This window comes from Talpa europaea (genome assembly GCF_964194135.1).
Source record: "Talpa europaea genome assembly, chromosome: 15".
Lineage (NCBI taxonomy): Eukaryota > Metazoa > Chordata > Mammalia > Eulipotyphla > Talpidae > Talpa > Talpa europaea.
Genome location: NC_140083.1, coordinates 13,362,744 through 13,384,832, shown reverse-complemented (window position 1 = coordinate 13,384,832; position 22,089 = coordinate 13,362,744). Strand labels below are relative to the sequence as shown.

The 22,089-nt window shown below is 39.4% G+C and overlaps 1 protein-coding gene across 2 annotated transcripts in view; it reads left to right on the top strand.

The window, feature by feature from the left end:
- ANO4 (anoctamin 4) overlaps positions 1–22,089 on the top strand; it is a gene marked incomplete at both ends in the record, with an annotated part of 292,388 nt that overhangs the window by 218,965 nt on the left and 51,334 nt on the right. For both annotated transcript variants that reach the window (XM_084255593.1, XM_084255594.1), the window contains 3 exons: positions 10,805–10,911; positions 16,535–16,590; positions 20,417–20,538. In XM_084255593.1, the coding sequence (XP_084111719.1) occupies positions 10,805–10,911; positions 16,535–16,590; positions 20,417–20,538 (285 nt within the window). The remainder of the gene's footprint in view (positions 1–10,804; positions 10,912–16,534; positions 16,591–20,416; positions 20,539–22,089) is intronic.

Here is a 22,089-nt window from a genome sequence, read left to right as displayed (position 1 = left end):
ATGTATTAACGGTGGGTCAGCTGAGGTTCTGCTTCAAGGTCTGCCTTATAATCTGATCTTGGATGAAGAGGCAATGTGACCCACCTAAGGCATGCACTGGCGTGCAGAGGGCGGAAGGAAATGTAAGGCTTCTGCTCAGAGGCGGAACACATCACTCCTCATATTCCACTGCCCAGAGCAGATCTCATGGTCAAGCGCAGGAAGGGGGTTAGGAATATGCATCTTCCCCAGGGACGAGGCTGCAAGACCATCGCAACGGGTGGGAATATAGTATCCTCACAACGAAAGGCATCAGGTTGGGGACAGTAATGCAGTCTACCCAGGAAAACCCCATATGACTTTTTTTTGTCCTGTCACATTTATGGAACACATTCATCTGTGAGCTCTTCTAGGATTCAGATGACGACTTATACTGTTCTGTTTTAAATGCCTGGCATATTTTTAGGAAAGGAAGTTTCTATGCAAGTTAACAGCCTTGGGCAGACATCAGACTTGGGATTGGAGTATTTCAGAATTTAGAAACCATTTTTATACTGTTGTGATATTCTATCAGATTCCAATCAGGTTGTCAATCAGATACCAGGACAGGTTGTCAGCTGCTTCTGTGGTAGGTGATTTTTTAAGAGAGAAGGCCTTTTACCATACCCTCAAATGTTTCTTTTTCTAGCTCCCCGTACTACTCAAGATGCATTCAAAAAAAACTAAAGCCCAGCAGTTATTTTTTTTTTGAAGATTTTTTTATTTATACAATAGCTGGGGTACAGGTCAGATGTGCAGGAGGGTGAGAGGATTCACCAGACACAGGGTGGGGAGCAGAACAGGCAGACTGACTGAAATACACTGCTGAAGGGAGCAGCAGGCGAGTCAGGAGACGTCTGCCATGCCATGTGGGAATCTCCCTGGCTGGCTGGGAATCGAACCCACGCTGCAAAGGATGTGGACCACTTCGCAGCGCTATGCTCAACCAGGGAGGCCCAAGCCCAGCAGATATTTTAGCAGGAATGTTACCCTGGGGAGTTGATTAATAGGCATTGGAGAACTTAAATGTCACAAAGGCAGAGTTGAGGCCACAGAGATAATAACTGCAGGAAGTGGGGCAGCCACTGCCCCTTGGGCTGGGGGATCACCAGGAAGAGACTGGGGTTTGATAACCTAGAAGCAGATGAACCTAGAAGCTCAGAGGAGAACCCTGCAGTGAGCGCTGAGGGGAGAGGCTGCCAAGGCTGAGGCTGCTAACTTTGGAGTGTGGGGCAGGACAGTGAGTCCCATGTGGAGAGGTTTTGTTTTAAACTGGAAACAACTGCCGTTGCCAGGTTGAAGGATCTTTGTTGGGGTGACATTAGCAGGAACAACTGGCACACCACAAGTCCTCTCTCCTCCCTTCCCAGCTCCCTCTAGTGCCCGCTATTGGCAGAGCCTATGCCTATCTAAGTAGAATCGTATTGTAGTTGGAGAACTGAGTGTAGAAGAGGGAAAGCGAAGAGATTCTTAATAAATAGAATTCCCTAATTCCTGGAATTTTACAATTTGAGTTTCAATCTTTTGGTTCAAGTCATCCTCATTTCAAATAAAAATATCCCTGGAGGAGATGAAATTTTTAATGTTATTCTTCATTTATACCCCATTATGAAAAAGTCTATCAAGTCTCTCCAAGAGAGTTAAAAATAAAGAGAGGAAGGAAGAACTATAAAAAGGGGAAGTTAGCTGTAGCGGGGATAGCGGATTCCACTAAGAGGGTGGTGGTGGGGGGAGGCAAAAAGAGAGAGAAGACAGATGATGGAAAATAAATTTTACCAACTTCCAAATTTTGTCACTCCTTGGCAGAGTTTCTAGGTCTTTGCTGCTCACAGTGATATAAAGCAGCCGCAGGAAAGTAGTCAGCTCTAATCCCTTTGGTCAGCCCTCAAGGGGACTCAGCTCCAGTGAGGGGATAATATGCTAACAGGGCCTGTGACTGGGACCAGACTAGGACAGGGGCCATTAGGAAACCACTGAATGATCAATTAATTATGCGATGACAATTGCCAAGGTAATTCAGGCAAAAACTTACTATTGACTGACTCACAGAGCACCCTAATTAGTGAAAAACTGTAGCCTGGATTATTCTAAATTGGATTTTTCTGGTCTGAGGATTAATTAGGAAATCACTTGTGCTTGTAAACTTGTTTTTATAGATTTTGTAAAAAATGATTTCCTCTTTATTCTGGCTAACTTTTGAGTGGGGGAAAAAAAGCAATTTCTAATACATTTGAATATTGCTGTGCCTTCATGTTTTCATTCCTGTCAATCAACATCAAGCCCCAGTTTGGTGACAAGCTCTGTGTAAGGCTGAACAAAGATGAATTAATCAGTTTATCTTTTATCTCCATCTGGTATTGATCTATCTATCTATCTATCTATCTCTATATATATATATATTTTTTTTTTTTTGCCCTGGGACATTTCCTTGACTTACTTTCTGAAAGATTTTGTTCAACTTATTTTCAAATTCTATTGAATTTTAATTTCTGCTATCACTGTGTGCTAGTTCCTAAGAGCTGCTTTTATTTTTACAATATTCTGTCTTTTACAATCATATTTTGAGCTTTCTTTTGTATAATCGATTGACTTATTTTATAATGGGCAGTTTTTACCTTTTGACCCCTTGTACCCATCCAACCACCCCCATTCCTTGTCTCTGGCAACCCAGCCTGTCATCTGTGTCTATGCTCAGTTTTAGATTCCACAGATAAGTGAGATCACATAGTACTTACCAGTCGCTCTATAACTTATTTCACTTAGTATGATGCCATCAAGGTCCATCCATGTTGTTGAAAATGGCAAGATTTTCTTTTGTATAGCTGAATAATATTCCTCAATGTGTGTCCATAATCCCATTTTATTCTTTCATCCCTCAGTGAACACTTAGATTGTTTCAGTATTTTAGCTATTGCAAGTAACACTGCAGTGAACATGAGGGTGCTATCTTTTTGAGCTAGTGTTTTCATTTTCTTTGGGTAAATCCCCAGACGTGGAGCTGGTAGGGCATATGGTAGTTTTATTTTTAACTCTTTGAGGAAATACTATACCTTTCCCATAGCGGGCACACTATATTCATCCTGCCAATAATGCATGGGTTTCTTTTCTCCTCACCACAGCTGTTATTTCTTATCTGTTTGATAATATCTGTACTAACAGGTGTGAGGTGATAGCATATTTTGTTGTGATTTGCATTTTCCTGATGAATAATAATGTACCTATTGACTATCTGTATATCTTTGGAAAAAATACGTGTTCAGCTCCTCTACCCAGTTTTAAAATTGGATTGTTTATTGTTGTTTTGGAGGTTTTGTTTGCTTGTTTGTTTTTGCTGTTGAGTTCTTTATGGGTTATTCATCCCTTATCAGATATTTGATTTTCAAACATTTTATCCCATTCAGTAGGTTGCCTTTTATTTTTGTTGTTTCTCTTTGCTGGGCAGGGATTTTCAGTTTGTTGTGTTTCCACGTGTTTATTTTTGCTTTTGTTGACTTTGGTGTCAAATCAAAAAAAGAATTATCACGAAGATCAGTGTTAAAAGGCTCACCCTTTATGGTTTCTTCTTGGAGTTTCATGTCTTACATTTGAGTCTTGAGCCCATTTTGAATTAAATCTTGTGTATGATGTACGGTCATGGTCTAGTTTCATTTTTTTAACTGTAACTGTCTAGTTTTACCAGTATCAGCTTATTGAAGAAAATTCCCTTCCCCATCACATATTCTTGACCCCTTTGTTGAAAATTAATTGACCATATATGTTTATTTCTTGGCTCTCTATTCTGTTCCATTGATCTATGTATCTGTTTTTATGTTAGTCCCATACTTTTTAAATTATTATAGATTTATAATATAGTTTGAAATCAGGGAGCATGATTAATCCAGTTCTGTTCTTTCTCAAGTTTCCTTTGGCTATTCTGTTGATTTTTGTCTGTTTTTGTGATTCCATACAAATTTTAGGATTTTTTTCTATGTAAGTGAAATATGCCCTTAGAAGTTTGATAGGGATTACATCAAGTATGTATCTTGTTTGGAGTAGTATGGACATTTTAACAGTAATAATTCTTTTAATCCATAAGTATGGATTCTCTTTCCATTTATTTGTGTCTTCTTCAGTTTCTTTCATCCATGTCTTACAGTTTTTAGTGTGCTGATCTTTCACCTCTTTGATGAAATTTATTACTAGGTACTTGACTCTTTGATGTAATTGTAAATGGAATCGTTATCTTTCTCTTTCTGATATTTCATTATAGTGTATAAAAATACGACAGATTTTTGTATATTGATTTTATATCCAACAACTTGAATGAATTTCTTGATTCTAACAGGTTTTTGGTGGAATCTTTAGAGTTTTCTATATATAATAGAATGGCATCTACAAATAGTAACCATTTTATTTCTTCCTTTCCAATATAGACACCATTTATTTCTTTTTGTTACTTAATTGCTCTGCCTAGGAATACTATGTTGAAAAAAATGATAGCAGTAGGCATCCATAGATTCTTTCTTAGAGGAAAAACTCAGTTTTTACCAGTGAGTGTGATGTTAGCTTTGTGTTTGTCATACATGGCTTTAATCCAGAATGATTTTTTAAACATTTCATCACTCTTCATCTTTCTTTTTTTTTTTAAAGATTTATTGATTGATTGATTGATTTATACATACAAGCACTGGGTACAGTCAGAAGCGGGAGGGTGAGAGAATTCACCAGAGCCAGAGCAGAGGAAAGAGCAGGCAGACTGACGAAGTACACTGCGGAGGGGAGCAGCAGGCAGCAGGACAGGTCTGCGCGCCATGTGGAACCCTCGCCTGGAGCCTTGGGGATGGAACCGGCGCTGCAGAGGCTGCTGGCAGCTTCGCAGCCCAGGGCTCAACCGCTGCGCCACCGGGGAGGCCCCCACTCTGACATCTTTCTGATTGTGTTTTATGTCCCTTTGTATTATTCTCTTTTATATTAATAGAATTTTTCAGACACTCAGTAAACTTTGACTCACTGTTCATATTTAACGATCAGAAATGCAAAACTTGAAGTTCAGAGTAATAGGTGGGGCCTATCAGCTTTGGCCTCATAGGAGGGATATGACTGGGTAGTTTCATTCTGGTGTCTCTATGTCACTATTTTTAAATGTTACAGCACAGGCTGGTAATATTCCCTAGAGCAGTCTCTGCCAGTTTTCTGCCTGGAATGTCAAGTCCTGGCTGTCAATGTTCTGGATCCTAAGTGGATAAAGACAGGTGGGAGTTTCAATTTCCAGTATGAAAAAATTCACTTGGTCCTCTGGTTTTTTACTCTGATACCCCTACCCTACCATGTTTGATGTGTCACAGTCAGACATTGTATTATCATACATAAAAAATGAAAGAAAAAGAGAAAAACCCTCCAGTCTTCTGTTGGAGTGCTGGTGGGAAATTGGGGGGTCTAACTTCTTTCCTTCTTCTAGCATCCTTTTCATCCCACTTCTAGAGATCACTGGTTCTCAGATTTTATGAGATTCCATTAATACAAATTTTATTTTTGGTTTTCCCAGAACTAGCTTAGGATCCTACTTTTTCTGGTCTTCTATGTCTATTGCTATTTGTCTCTTTCACATTCCACCATTTTGTTGCTATTGTTTTCTGCTTTGTTCCTAGAGTGTTTATACCTTTATTTAATCACACACAGTAATATTTTCATTGGGGTTTTGACAGAAAAAAAATTGAATGCAGATGTTGAATTTCCCATCTTTACCTGAAAGTCTCCAGTGTACCTATTTCTTAATTTATATTTACCACTCAAGTAGCAAATATGCTATCATGACGTAATATGAGAAATGACTATTGGAATATGAAAGAAATCTTACCTTGCTTTATCTTTTAGTAGCTTATCACCTCCTCCTTTACCATAACAAGTATACTTGAGAATAGAAATTAGCCATTGTACTGCTGTTGCCTACAGCTCCAAATCTCTCAAAATAGGCCTTGTCACATAAAAAATTAATTGGTTATTTTGTTCCTACTTAGATTTTCACTAATTTGAGGATATAATTTAAGTGACAGTTTGCCGACTCACCTTTGGTTCTCCTTGTTAAAAAAGAAATCTCTATTTAAAAGTCTAATTAAGTTTCCTGAAATATTTATTTTAAGGCATTAACCTTTTCTTTGCGTATTATGAAATAATTTAACTTCGACCATCAGAAAAACCGGTCACCTTTTATTTGCTCATGATTCTTTTGATTCAGCAGCTTGTGCTGGGTTCAGATGCATAGCATGACACTCATGCCAAGCCCACACTTGGTTGCAGTCTTTGCGTAGTGGGGTGGGGTAGTTCAGAACCGTCTCTCTCACTTGTGCAGTGGTTTATGCCAGCTCACGTTTGGGTTTCTCTCCACGAGGCACCTTATTGCCAGCGAGGCTAGCTCAGGCTTCTTCACAGGGAAAGTGTCCTGCATGGGCAAGAGTGGAGGCTGCAGAGGCCTGCTTAAGCTCAGCAATCTCACAAAAATCACTTCTGCCACAGTCTGTTGATTAAAGACGGTCAAAAATTCAGCTCATACTCAAGGACTGGAATGATTGACTCTATATCTTGAGGGAAGATGAAAGAAAGTTGTGTGTATATATTGATATGTATAATGGATGCATTTATATACATATATGTATATATAAATGGCTATATATTTTATATATGTATATATGTCTATATATAAATGGGTACAAATGGCTGGGAGGAATTATGGTCCTTTTTTTTCTTTTGCAATATACCACAGTCTGCTTTTTGGCTGCAATTATATTCAGATTTCGCCCACATAGATGTTCTCGTTCCCACCCCAGAATCCCCAAGGTCCCATTCCAACATGACATCAGAATCCCACATTTCACATTAAGTTGCGTTGGGATGAGGAACTTTAGAAGGCACTATTCAGTTATGGTTTTCCTTGAACCAGAAGCCTGAGAATAAAAGAGAGAAGTTAACTGCCCCCTATGCTTGCAACAGAAAGGACATGGGCACTGGTTAATTATATTAGATGTTTCCATTCAAATGGAGAGTGACAAAAAACATAAAGCAATTACTGATGCAAGTTAATCCTTAAATGCAGCGGGGCATGTTTCAAGCTCCTCTACCCAAGGGCCAAGAAACATGCCTTAATTAGTTATCCGATTCTCTTTCCTATTTGACATAGGCCTTAGATTTTTAAATTTGTAAGAGGTCAATAATATAGTTATAATTCTAAAATAATTATATGCAACATCTATAGGTAATCAAATGCTTCTTAAAAATATCTTAAAGTTTTAAATCATGGGAATTTTCATAACTCTGAGGATTCTTGTTTAACAGTCTCAGAATTTCCATGAATAGGTTATAAGTATGACCATAATATAGGTTATATATATGGCCAGAAAGTAGACTGTGGGATATTCCATATATAGGATATATATAAAATTAACCAGACTTTAAAATTATCTTTATTGCCTTTATTTCTACCAAAGTATTACTGCATAAAAACTGCAATTATAAGATGAAAATTATTTTCAGAATCTTCAAATAGTAAAAAAATGTAAAATTGATCGACAATGTAATTTGATAATTCCTAGAACATTCAGTGAACTTCTGGGTAATACATGGTCTGCTTAGTCACTCAGACACAAGAGTAGAGAGCAAGGCAGACAAGCCCTGCCTTCATAGAGCCTGCTTTCTACAGAGGGGGGAGGACATTAAAGATGTAGATACATCACTCCCTCCTCTGCCCCAATGAAACAATTTTTTAGAATGTAAAACCAGAAAAGAAAATAGAACAAGGTCTTGGAATAGAAAGTGACTTATGGGTATGGGAATCACTTTGTTAGCTGGAATGGTTGAGTTGACACCCAAATGTTTGGAAGAAATAAAATCCGTGAACAAAAGCCCTGGGCATTAACAACTGTTTTCATTCAAGGACAGGATAAAGGACAGTGCTGCTGGCTTGTTATGAGTAAGGGGAAGAAGGAAATGATAAACTCACTAGTGTAGGCAGAACCAGACCATGTAGAAACATGTAGACTGTAGAGAGAAGTTTGGGCTTTCCTCCACATTAATGAGAAGTGGTTGAGGAAACCAAGATGCAGTAAGGTTGAGAGATGGTCCTAATGCCAAATAGTTAGTGGCAAAGCCAGGGTGTAGACTGAATTCTGTCTCACTTTAAAGACAGGGGGAAGAAGGGTGATGTTGGAACTGAAGGTTCTCAGGGCTGAGAGTTCATCTCCCTCCTCCATTAAATGGTTCTGTTTTTGTTTTTTTAATACCACCACATTACCTTTCAGGGTGAAGGGAGGGTGATCACGGAAGACCTTTGGGGGGAAATGTGGTTTGAGTTGAGGCTCAAAGGATGAATGGAAGCAAGGAGAGTATTTCAAGCACCATAACTCTTGCGCTGATCCCAAGGAAAGCCAACCTTTAGGAGTCAGGAAGTGTCTGATAAAGGTAGGTAGGTGACAGGGATAAAAAAGAGGGCAGCTGGAGCCAGACTGCCCGACTCCAAATCCTGGTTCTGCTTCTTATTGGTATGTACAGTGAATTTGAGCATATTACTCGAGCTCTCTAATTCTTCACTTGGAAGAGGGGCTATAAAATCCTTACCTCAAAGGTTATTGCAAGGGTTGGATGTTCATGTATCTTCAGTGCTTGGCATTGCCTGTATGTTTGTTCCCACTATGGAATCTCCAGGTTCCAGGTACAACTGAGACATAAGGAAGAGGAAAACAAAAGTTTGAAGCTTGTCTGCAGTACTTATTATAGAGAACTATTACATGAGCTCAAAACGTTATGCAGTGCTATAAAAAAAAGAAAGTAGCAGAAACCATTTCATGCAGGAGGGACATGGGCTTTTAGCCTGGAATTATCTTGTCAAGCACAGTCGTGCTATTCTGTTTTCAGTTACCATCTGCATTTATGAGTCAAAATGAGTTTTTTTTATTTGTTGCCTATTTCTTTATGACACCTTTATTTGGTATTAAAATGTTATGGTGCCTCTCAAATAAGGTGAAAAAAAAGCAGAATAGGGTAAAATTGATGAACTGTATTCAGTGTAACTCTTGGTTTCCCCCTTTTTCTCTTTGATAACAGAAAATGTTTTCAGTAAACCCTAGAGAAAATGTATGATAAATGCTGCCACTTCCCTCCTCTCACATAGCATTTATCTGTCATCGACCATGTCAGAGCACTTTTTGCTGAGAACAGTTTTCTCTAGGATGGAATCCAAAAGAAATAAAAGTGAGAGGAAAATATTTCTCCAAGGAATCAGTTCATATGATTTACATTTTATCTTCATCTTCTCTAACCTTTCTCTCATTTATATATTATGGAAACTCACATTCCCAACTCTGTTTCAAAGCCAAATCCCAGGCCTATTCTACCTTTTTTCTCCCATCACCTTACAACTCTTGAGACTGTATTGTTTGAAAAACTAAAGTTTAATAGGAATGTCCCATAAAGTCTCATGACCCTCACTTCCTGCTATTCAAAAACCTGTACTGTGTACCAGCCACTCATTAGACCCTAGGGTTACAGAAATAGTCATGATTCTGCTGTGCCTTTTGTCCTGAATGGGAGGAAAAGCAAACAGAAAGAGGCAGAAAGAGGTTGATTTAGCCCATTATCTGCCATACAGTCATGTTCATTTCTTTTTCTGGTCTCTCTTCCCCCACTAGACTTTGAGCCTCTGAAAGATACAGATTTTATCTGTATTGTTTACCACTATACAATCAGTACCCTACAGAGTACTGCCAGTAAGCATTTGCTGAATGAATGAATGCAAATAAATGACAATAGAGAGTGATCAGTACTTGAAATGCTTACAAGATAAGAAACAGCACAAGAGGCAGGAGGACTGACTATTTGGGGGACAGAAATGTGGGGAGACTTGCTGGGGAGGTGACTTCTGAACTGAGTTGTGAAGGCAGTGGCTATAACATTGATGTTCTTATGCAGTGTCTGACTCATGGGAAGTACCCAATAGAAGTTTGCTGAGTAAATAAACTTTATAATTTAAGAGGCAATTATAGTATCTCTGATATTCTACCATTAACACTTTCCTAGAAAGGAAAGACAGAACCATTTCATGTTGGAATAGGCGGATTAGCTCTATTTGTCACCTGGAAAATCTCTTAGAAGGATAGGAATATCTACTGGAAAACCCAACGTCACATAGTGTCAGCGTGAGTTCTGGGAGAAACTTTGCAGGCTGGGTAGGCCATCAGCTGAGACAGGAAACAATCTTAAGTGTTTGCTTAGAAAAAGGGATCCACCCAGGAAAAAAATTGGGATAGGAATGGACATAGGCAATTTCCAATGATCCATTTCTCACCTCACCATGCAACAAGACCTCAATCTTGTGGGGAAAAAAAAAAAAAATATATATATATATATATATATATATATATATATATATATCAGGTGGCTATGACCTGGGAGGAGAGGCGACAGAACAGATAAGCAAAATAAATTTTTAGTTGCGTTATCTACCGACTTTACTGAGGAAAAAAAATAAGATATAATGCCTAGACTTGCTATTAGCTTATTTTAAAGTTTCTTCATTTTATTTAGCCCCAGCTCCTTCCTGACATCATGATGTGAGTACTCAGGAGACTGAGAATTTACCGAGACTTATGAGCCTCCTAGTCACCTCTCTGTGATCCTGAACTCTCTCATGATGTTCCAGATATGCCCTCTGTGTGATTGATTGAAGGCATCTCCTATGAGTAATACCAGATTATATCAGAAATTGAGGTCCCTCACCTCCAATTAATCCTCAACTTGTGTTTTCAATATGTGTATGCAGCTTCATCATACATAACAAAGACACGTTCTTCAACAATGCCACCAGAAGTAGAATTGTACATCACATTTTACAAAGAATAAAGTATGAAGAAGGAAAAAACAAAATTGGTAAGTAATCTATAGTATAACAAGCTACTTTTGATATTTGAAGATTAGAGACTTTGCCCCTTGATTGTATTGATTTATGAACTCTAGACTCACTCTTTGTTTACAAAACCTCTAGCGACTCCCTTGACAGATAACTCACACATGTAAACTCTTAATAGCATTCTTAGATGTCTTTTTAAAATAGGATGTCATCTTATTTATCAAAGATTGTGGAGAAATTCTGCAATTTTAACGGAGTCCCCATGTGTGTTAGGCAATAGGTGTGGGGAGCATCCATGGGGTGTCCGGGTAGGTGGTGGGAGAGATGAACACAATTCTTCCCCAGAGCCCGTGTTCCAGAAGTTAAAAGCAGGCAATAAGTAAATACAGTAAGTAACATGCAGAAATTGAAATGCATGGTGTTACAGAGACAGGCTGGCTAGGAAGGGTTAGTTCAAGGTGAGACTGAATGATTAGGGGAAGCTTCCCTGAGATGCTGAAATTTGGACTGAGACCTAAAAGATGAGAGGAAGCCAGCATGGGCAGATGCAGGGGTAGGTGTTCTAGGCAGAGGGACCTGCAAGGGCAGAGCTGAGCTGTCACCAGTGCAAATTCTCCAAGTAATCTCACCTCCCCTGTTAAATAGCATCCACCATTTGTATTTTAGGCATTTTTCATGAGAACATTTCCATATTATATTACCAAATTTCCTGCCTTATTAAACAGATGATTCTACATCAAGAGGAATTGGGTGGGCCTCCCCTGGTGCTGCAGCAGTTGAGCGCTGGGTTGCGAGGCTGCCCGCAGCCTCTGCAGTGCCAGTTGCCATTTCGATTCCTGGCCACCAGCAAGGGTCCCACAAAAAAAAAAAAAAGGAATTGGGTGACTTTGTTCTTATCTTTGTCCTAGCAAGATTGTTATCAATAGCTTGAATAATGACCTATACCTGTCAGGATCTAAATCTGGGGGAGGCAAAACACACACACACTCACACTCATAATTTGAATAGTTTAATAACTCTAGCAGGAATGGAATAGTGGAAGATTGGTTACCAAAAGGTAAGAAGAATGCCAAAGAACAGAGGAACAGCTGATGTTAGGAGCAGATACTGCTCTAAGATAGGCTCCCCCTTACAAAGCTGGGATCACATTCTGTTGGAAGAGGTGAAACTGGAAGGATTCTGCCTGAACAGGACTCTCTGGGAAGCTGCCTGAAGAAATTCCAGGGAAGTCACTCATTGTGCGCAGCACTACTCTGTGAGGCTGTTGAGGGGATACCTGACCCTTGAGGGGATGCCATGTGCTGCTGGTCACCATGCATTGCAGGATCTAGATGAGAACAAAGCTGGGTGCTGTAGCAATCTATGGAGAGGAACATGCTTGTACCAGGAGGACAAACTCCTCCCTCCTCAGGTCCTTCTATGTATAAAACTCAACACTGTACCAGCTGGCAAAGGAGAAGTAGTTACAAGGTCCAGCTCCATTATTGCAAAGCAGACAATGAAGGCTCATGTGGAGCTAAGGGGCAGTAAGTTGATAACTGGCACCTAGTCAAGCGTCTCTTGTCAAGCTTTCAGGTCCAATAGAGATTGGAAGGATGCATTGAGCATGTTAGTCATTGATTTCAGGAGCCAAAAAAGAGCTCAGGATCTGCTAGAAATCTCAGCCAAACCTAACAAGATGGCCTTTAATAGTTTGTAAATGTAAATTCCTACACACACATTCATCAAAACAACTGCCCTGGTACAGTGTGGGAGAAATGCTGTTCGGCAACCTGATGAGAGGATCAGACTCGAGAGGTTTGGCTGAATGCAGGCTGTGTGAGTCACTAGGATGATGACGCTGCCAGAAACTACTTTGAAACAAGCTGCATAAATTAAAATGTAATAGGGAGAAACAGACAGCTACCTACTCCAAGTCTGAAGGCAGTGAGAGTCAGTGTAGGTGGGTATGGTGAACCTGAACCTGATGTAAACTTTCTTTTCTTTAACTTGAATAAGTGGTGGTTTCAAACATCCCCATATACTCAAGATACATCCAGTGCATAAAGTCCTTCGTGACATTCCAACTGGAAATTCTTTCCTCTTCTGAATTCCTGTGGCAATTATTTTTGTAATGTTTATTTGATAATCATATACAGCTCTTATTGCCTTAAGTTATTTATTTTCAATGACAAAATGAAAATTCTTCCACCTGAGGAACACTGTTAACATTTTGGTATAGTAAATAATTCAAATATTTCATCGATTACTTTTTTTCTTTTTCCTGCTTATCCAGGTGATTTTTAAAACATAGTATGTAATACTTATACTTTTATCATGCATTGTCCATTTAACATTGCATGAACATACTAGAATACAAGGAAAGGGAAGTAAAATAATGGCAGTAGTTATTCTGGATTATTTCTTAAAATGCAAATAAGTAAATAAGCAGAGCCTCTACTAATATTGGTATTATCATTTGCAACAAACTCCACAACTCATCGTACTCATGTGTTAAGAATTTGCATCTAAAAATTGCTAGTGTCCTTAAAATTGTAGATAAGTTGCCTTCATCATCTTTGCATTACCTTTGCCTAATATAGTATCTGGCATATAGTAGGAATCTTGCTGAAATGAAGGCCTTTGAAACACATTTAGTGTCTAACCAACCTCCTTACACAGTCAAAACACGGTGTATAATGAAACCGTACAGTAATTATTGTGTTTAATTTTTGCATCTCAAGCTGTGGACTATTTTTACAAGTAGTCTAGTCAAGATAAAGACAGGGGAAGATGGAAATAGTAAATTTTAAATGTTCTGAAGAAGCACAGGAAGTATATTATTGTTACTAGTAAGAAAGGATCTTTTTAAAAAATTCTCTTTTGATGAAAGAAGGAAAATTCTGCTCAAGAAACCTAGTGCTTTGAAAATTGGTAATGACAAACTGAAAAAGTACCTTACTAGTAATGACAGAGCAGCATTACAGATTATGACAAAAATACGCATGTGAAACTACAAATACTCTATTGATGGTGTTTGTCATCTTTGGTTTTATAAATAAAAGAAACAGCATGTTAGAAGAAAATTTAACATATTGGTAGAATTAATATTCATCCCCAATGTTATTTTCTGCCTGAAACTATTTCTGGTATTAGCATCTTGCATGAGCCAACATCGATTATAGATAACACAAAAACACTGATTTGTAAACATGATTCATAAGACTGTGTTTCAGTGGAGAGTAAACTAAGGCTGCGTTAGTTTTCAGCGTCACTCTGAATTTATTACAACTGTGAAAATCAACCTTTTAAGGTTCGTTTTCAACTTAGAGCAGTAAATAGCTCAACAAAAATTTATTTAACAACATGGATGCATAAAATAAATCTTGCAATTGGTTTGTATTTTTCAAATTGGTGCTTAGAAGGGAAGTCAGTAGTGTGATAGACTGAATATTACTACTTTCTCATTTTGCAGTGTTTTGGTAAATTATGATAAACTCACAGAGGTTATCAGTTTTATTAGATTAGATTCCTTTATTAGATAAGATTCCTTTTTCCCCCTAATATCTGGGACAGTTAAAAGTTATTGATGAGATGTGGAATTCTCAATAGAGACTCCAGGAAATCAGAGCTTTCTACATAATCATTTATTCCTTTATTACAAAGGTGTTTGTTGAGGGCCTCCTGTATGTTAGATAAAACCCTACAGATATATAATATATAATCAGATATATATATATAATATATAATCAAACCCTACAGATATCTGTATTTCAAATGTTTGTCTTAATCGTTTAGTGTTAATGTCAAGCATCATAAAACAAACTAGTGTTACTGCAATTAAAAGTATCTAAACATTGATTGACCCTCCATCAATGAAAAATGAATCAGTGCAAATTCATGTTCTAGTTAGGTTTTATCCCTGGATTCTCATCAGGATCTAAAGCAGAGTTTATTCCCATATAGCCACTTGAGAAATAGCCTTCCAATAATCTTCTGTGAGGTTTTATTCATCCTCTTTAAGAAAAAGCATCATTCTTGATCCACAAGAAACTTTAAGGATGAACACATCAAGCTTCCACTCCTGCCCAAAATGGAGTTAAACAGGCACACATTGGCTCTCCCATGTGAACAAATATGAAAGGAAAAACAACGTATGAGAATTATTTTCAAGACACTGAGCAGTGGACAACCAAGAACTGGGTCCCTGAGAGACAGAAAACCAATGGCCAGCCCTACAATGACCCCAGCTTGCTTCCTTGAGAGAGGCTTTGGATTTTTGGAAAGAAGCACAGAGAGAAAAAAACACAGGTAGAACCTTGTAGATTCTAGGTGAAAAGATGCTTCTGAGAGTTCAGAGAGATCAAGGTAGCTAGAAATCACAAAACAAAGTACCAGAAAGAAGAGTACTTTTTTATACAAAGAGAATATTCTGAAGGTCTGCAAAGCCCTACCCCCCTAAGTATTCAGCAAAGTACTGATCCGTGCATATGTGCCAGGAAACTACCCAAGACCGGATGAGTACAATCCAAGATTTCTGTTTTGGAATATTTCATAATTCTCTGAGCGGTGAATGTAAATATCTGAAGATCCTAATTTACATTTTAGAAGTTAATACATTGAAGAAAAAAACAGGACCCAATTTTTGCTGCCTGTAAGATGCGAACTTTAAAGTCACAACGGGTTAAAAGTAAAATAATCAAAATAGATACACCAAACCAGCCAAATAAACCAGCTATCAGACAAAACCAGCTATCAGACAAAATACATTCCAGAGCAAAAATCTTGCCAGAGCTCAGACCATTTTTACAATTATAAAGGAATCAATTCATCAGGAGGCCATAACCTTCCTAATATTTCTGCACTTAATAATAGAGCTTTAAACTGCGTAAAGGCAAAACTGATAGAAGTGCTGAGCGAAATGGACAAATTTACACTTATAGTCTGTGGTCTCAAGACCCCTTTTTCAATAATTAATAGAACAGTAGACAGATAATCAGTAGGCGTTAGAAGACATGAACAAACATTATCAATAAACTTAATTGACTTTTTAAGACCATGCCACCATCAACAGCAATTTTTTCAATTGCACACAGAACATTACCAAGACAGACCAGATTTGGGGACATAAAACAAAATGTAATATGTCATTCTTTGACCACAATAGAATTAGATTACATAGCAAAGAGAGGATCTCATTGAACCAAGAGATCTCATTAAGTAAAGATACACATTTCATGAGTGAAAGAAAAAAATCAAAAGGGAAATTAGAAAGTGTGCCATACTCCATGAAAATGAAGGTACGATATATCAAAAAGTGTGCGGCATTTAGAGATTTGTGACCCTACGTGGCTATATAGGAGAAGTCCCACACCACGTTTTTGTTATGGTAAATCCATCTACATCTCTTATTGCATTTTCTATTCCAACCATAGACTAGTCTATTTCCTTATTTTGTTTGTCTGAACACCTGATTTCCCAGCCCTTGATCCCAATTTCCTAGCAGATAACACAATCTTCTAAACCGTCTGCATCTCCAAGTGGGTTTGAATTGCTTTTGAAAACCTAGATTGTTTTCTCCAGAAAGTACCACCCTTCACATTAGCCTTGAACACTGAGGATTCAGAGCTGGTATTCATTCAAATTGAACTCTCTTGGTTTTAGGTCTGAACCGTTTGCTCACCAATGGCTCCTACGAAGCTGCGTTTCCCCTGCACGAGGTATTGTGCTGCCTTTGCTCTTTTTCAGTTTCTTGTTGTTAAATTGGCTTCAGGGAATGGTCATTAATTGAGTTTGTTGATATGACATTTGTTCAGAATGAATTTAATTTGTTCAGTGGGTAATTAGGAAGGCCCTCCTTGTATGTGATGTCTCTCCTCCAACATGGGTTTGTTTCTATTTATCTTTTTATGTAATTGCAAGAATACTTGAATCAAGAGTCACTCAACATGAATTCAGAGGAATAGCCGAGGGGCTCCAAGTCATAAAATTAAAAAGTCATTAAAAATTTGCATGAGGCATCGGACCCAGGGGGGGAATGTTCCTAAAATATAGAGTCCCTGCAACAAAGAAATTGTAGCTATTCTTTAAAGCATGGGAAGAAGCCATCTTGCAAAGTGTCTGGTAACACCAAAGGTGATAAATGAAAATTAATAGTATTGTACTTATTGCTTATTGCTTATTTAAGATATGTACATTTTTATTTTTTTTTATTCTCTTTTGATTTTTTTTCCATTCACTTATTTGCTGCCTGGCCTTGTGATATAGAAGGAATTTTGCAAATGTAGTTGCAATTATGCTTTGCTCTGTTTTCCCCATTAGCTCTTTTTTTTAGATTTTTTTATATTCCCCATACAATTGCACCCCCCGCCTTATATTGACCCCAGTCCCGCCTTTCCCCCCCCCCCCCCCCCATAGTGTGTCGCTTGTTGATTTTGATTTTTCTTTTTTATAGTTATTCTTTTTCCTGGTCCCTTATTTAGGTTTTCTAGATTCCTGCTATGAGTGAGACCATCCGGTATTTTTCTTTTCTTTTTCATTAGCTCTTGAGCTCATTTAACCCAGAATTCTCTTTCCACATGGGATTTCAAGGATACAGTCCTCACTACTGATGAGATATTATTGTGACTGTCATGGCATTGAGCCCCAGCTCCATCTGGTCACTGAAGGTCACATGGAGAAATCACAATGTCATGGCCTTTGTCCTCTAAAATCCCATGAACCAGCCAAGATGGCACTCCTGTTAGGATGATACTGAGAACAGTCTTCATTAGGGATAAATGTTAACTTTGTAGGATAGTTTTAAATATCTACAAGTGGCAAGTCTTTTTATTTGACCTCTAGTCAAATAATCTCTTGATTTTTATTTTTATTTATTTTTTTTAAGATTGATTGATTGATTGATTGATTGATTTATACATACATACATACAAGCACTGGGTACAGTCAGAAGCGCGGGAGAGTGAGAGAATTCACCAGAGCCAGAGCAGGGAGCAGAGCAGGCAGAAGGACCGAAGTACACTGCAGAGGGGAGCAGCGGGCGGCAGGAGAGGTCTGCGCACCATGTGGGACCCTCCTCCGGTGGCCCGGGAGCAGCCAGGGATCGAACCGGCGCTTTAGAGGCTGTGGGCAGCTTCGCAACCCAGCGCTCAACTGCTGTGCCACCGGGGAGGCCCTCTTGATTTTTAAATATCACAAGAATGTTTAAAAAAAGATGTAGAATTTTAAAAACCTTATTCATTAAGAAAACTAGAAGTGGGCCTCCCCTGGTAGCACAGTAGTTGAGCGCTGGGCTGTGAAGCTGCCCGCAGCCTCTGCAGCACCAGTTCCATCCCTGGCCACCGGCGAGGGTCCCACATGGCGCAACAGACCTCTCCTGCCGCTTGCTGCTCCCCTCAGCAGCCTGCTCTGTTCCCTGCTCTGGTGAGCTCTCTCACCCTCCTGCACTTCTGATTGTACCCAGTGCTTGTATAAATAAATAAATCTTTAAAAAAAAAAAAAAGGAAAAGAAAACTAAAAGACTGCATACAGCCCTGAAGCATTTTTTGGAATGATCCTTTTAGTACAATGGAAGTGAACACTTTGACATAAAGATTTTCTAGAGTCCAGGCCTCCCTAGTGGCACAGGAGTTAAATCTCAGCACTATCAAACTGTAGCCAGCCACTGTGACATGAGTTCAATCCCCGGCCAGGGAGCTGACCCATGTGGCATAGCAGACCTCTCCTGTCTCTCCTGCTGCTCCCCTCAGCAGTGTCTACTCACCATGTCTCTGGTGAATACTCTCACCCTCTGATGCATATGGCCCCCACCCCAATTCTTGTATACAAAAATAACTAAAAAATTAAATAAATAAAAAGATTTCTAGAGCCACACACTGGCATTTCTGAGCTCTAAGACAGAGCCCCACATCATATGGCTTCACATAGTTATAAGCATTGTCCAGTCCAGCAAAGGAATTCGGTAAGAACTATACCCTTCCCTTCTCCCACTCTCGCCTATGGAAGGGCAATGGCAGAAATTGGGCAGAAATTTCCCTGCAGACAAGTGAGTGGGTGGGTCTAGGGTATCTGAAGAGATGGGGAGCTATGAAATCCCACAGTTATGTTAAGATCTTTATGGTTTTCATGTCCACAAAGTGCTATAATATCTTATGAGAATGTCCAAATTAGAAAGAGTAGAGCAACAATAACATAAATGTTCTTTTGACTTTTTGTTCTCACTTCCACTTTATTATTTAACCTCATGGCAAACTTGGAAGCAGGAAGGTAGATATTACTACCCTTATTTCAAGTTAAAAATTTAAATAGAAATTTAGAAAAAGGTTGGCCCATCATGGTCACACGTGAGTGGTGACTGAGCTGAGACTAGAAGCCAGGTTTCTTTTCCCTCAGCCCTGTTCATTTTCCCCTCAGACAGGACTTTTCAGGTAAATGTGAGAAATTGGTTCACCAACAGAAAGTCTCTCTTCTGCTTCTGAAACTAGTATTGTCACTAATTAACTCAGAAACCACCCCGTCTCTCAACCCCCTTCATCTTTTCATTTATTCAACGAGGTTGGTTTAGATTTGGATTATTGCAATTCAGAAGCAACTTCCAGCTTTTCCGTTCTAGAATTTTCTTACACAACTTTATCAGTGACCTGATAAGGTTGCAGTTTCAGCTGTTTACTTGTCTTGAGAGAAATGGGAAAGAGAACTACCAAGCTTGGTCATGGCCTCTGGGCAAGACCCTTTAGTCATTCCAACCACAAAAGAAACCTAAGGAGGCAGATCATGGTTCCATTATGAACTAGGCAGCCAAGGCTCAAAGAGTTTAAATTCTTCTAGCTAAAAAGCAGTGGAACCAAAACTTAGTGGAGGTGTGTTGGGAGGTGGTGGAGGGCAGGGTGTGAAAGCAGACATTTGTACAGGTTTGCACCTGAAACTCCAGGAGCAGGTACAAAGGTACAAACCTACTTTACCTCAATGAACATAGTTTGGATGGATGGATGGAAAAATACATGCATACACATATACATAAAAAGTGGTGGCGGGGCCTCCCTGGTGGCGCAAGAGGTTAAGCACCGCACTATGAAGCAATCCACAGCCTCTGCAGCACGAGTTCAATCCCCGGCCAGCCAGGGAGCAACCCACATGGCGAAGCAGGCCTCTCCTGCCTCACCCACTGCTCCCCTCAGCAGTGTATTTCAGCCAGTCTGCTGTTCTGTTCCCCACTCTGTCTCTGGTGAATCCTTTCACCCGCTGCACCTCTGGCCTGTACTCCAGCTCTTGTATGCATAAATAAATAAATCTTAAAAGTGGTGGCACTGAATTTGAACTCAGTTCCAAAAGGCTGATCCTAGCAAGTGCATACATTTCACTACACAGGATTCTCCACAAGAGACCATCCTGAAGAACTGGCCAATCTACTCTCCCCTCAAGAGGGACCCACTGTTTTCTCATATCACCCCTATTGCTACTCCTGCCATAAGAGACTAACTTCACTGTCTGCCTTTCCCTGTGACTTGTGGGGGGGTCACCTCACCAACAGTTGTGTTTTTATCCCAGGGAAGTTATAGAAGTAAAAACTCGATTAGAACCCACGGAGCGGAAAACCACCGACATCTGCTTTACGAATGCTGGGCCTCTTGGGGCGTGTGGTATAAATACCAGCCTTTGGATCTTGTAAGGTGAGTTTTTAACCAGCTGCACATATAAAGCTCGCACAGATGATCAGGGCAGGCTGTTCACTGGGATAAGCCAGCACTGGAGGAAAAAGGCCTGAGGTATGCACAGCCCTCTCTACTCTGGCTTCTTTTCCAGAGGGCTACTCACCTGAGGATGCTGGATATTCTTGGTGAAACAGACCTCTCACTCATGGGGATGGTGTTTCCTCTAAAGGGACTTAGAAAAGGGCATGTGAGGTCAGCCAGGCCTCCCACAGAACCCCAGAAGATCACCGGGGTGACTGCTAATTGACAAATTATCAATAACAACTGCTTACATCTATCAGTGACAAATGGAATATTAGTTCCTATCATGAAAGGAAACATCAGATACTATCCTACTAATCAATTTCAGGCTTCTTTTAATTTTCATTTTAGACTAATAACACATGAAGATTGCTTTAATTCTGTAGGTCAAAAAATTTATTCACTCTTAGCCTATGATAATTATGCAGTGAAACTTAGGTTGCTTGAACCTTTTGTATGAATATGCCCAACCTTCTGCCATGCACCTTTATAGGCTTTTGTTATGACGGTTTTGCTTTGTCACCCTGGACACACCCCTTGTATTATTTAGAGGTTGCATATGAAGTTTGGGAAGCAAGAACCCACACCTTGTGATTATGAAAACTGGGTGGTGAGAATCCACACTGTCCAGGCTAGCTGCCTGCACTTTTACCAGGGCCCTTAAAATTGAGCCCAGAGGAAAATGAGATAATAAGACAACTCACTTTATAGCTCATCTCCTGGGTAGACATTCTCCCTGCCAGAGTCCCTGTTATCAGTGTTTACTCTGTTGACCCAAAGACATTGATGAATTGGGTCCCATTCTTTGTGTGGGTAACAAATGATCCAGTTGTTCTGGGTGAGTGGAAAATATTTTCTGAGATGAGATCATTTTCATTTGACCAGTCTCAGTGCATGATAAAACAGCAGGAAAAAAACAAAAGCAAAATCTCTTCCCAGTCCTGCATTATAGGATTACGTTGATTAAAAATTACAGAAAATTGCTGCAGGGAAAATATCTCCCATCTAAGATGGGGCTTTGATTAAGATGTTGCAGTTTGTCAATGAATATTAATTAACTGTCCGTTGTGTTTCTAGTTCCAAGTATTCTTGGCCAAGATAAACAGAAGCCCTGGGCGCTGGCTTTGATGTGCCAGAGACCTATTTCAAAAAATAGGCTCTAAAAACTTGAGGCAAATAGAAAACAGTACAAGACTTTGCACAATTAGGTGAAAATGTGTCATGGAGACCATGGTCTTAAAACAGTTTGAAAGATGGAAATGATGGACAAGGTCAGGGCCACTGGGGAAGGTTCTGTAGTGCTGAACCCTGGAAGAGCGGTGGAGTTTGTGCTCACAAGAGGAAGAAGGTGATGATCACAGGCAAGATTTGAGTAGAATGAATTTCCTGAGCATCTAGGGACTCTCATCCTTTAAATAGTTCTTGTCCCACAGATGTTGCTTCTTCTGTATCTGTACATTCCAGCATCTCCTCTGCCATTGTTCTTTT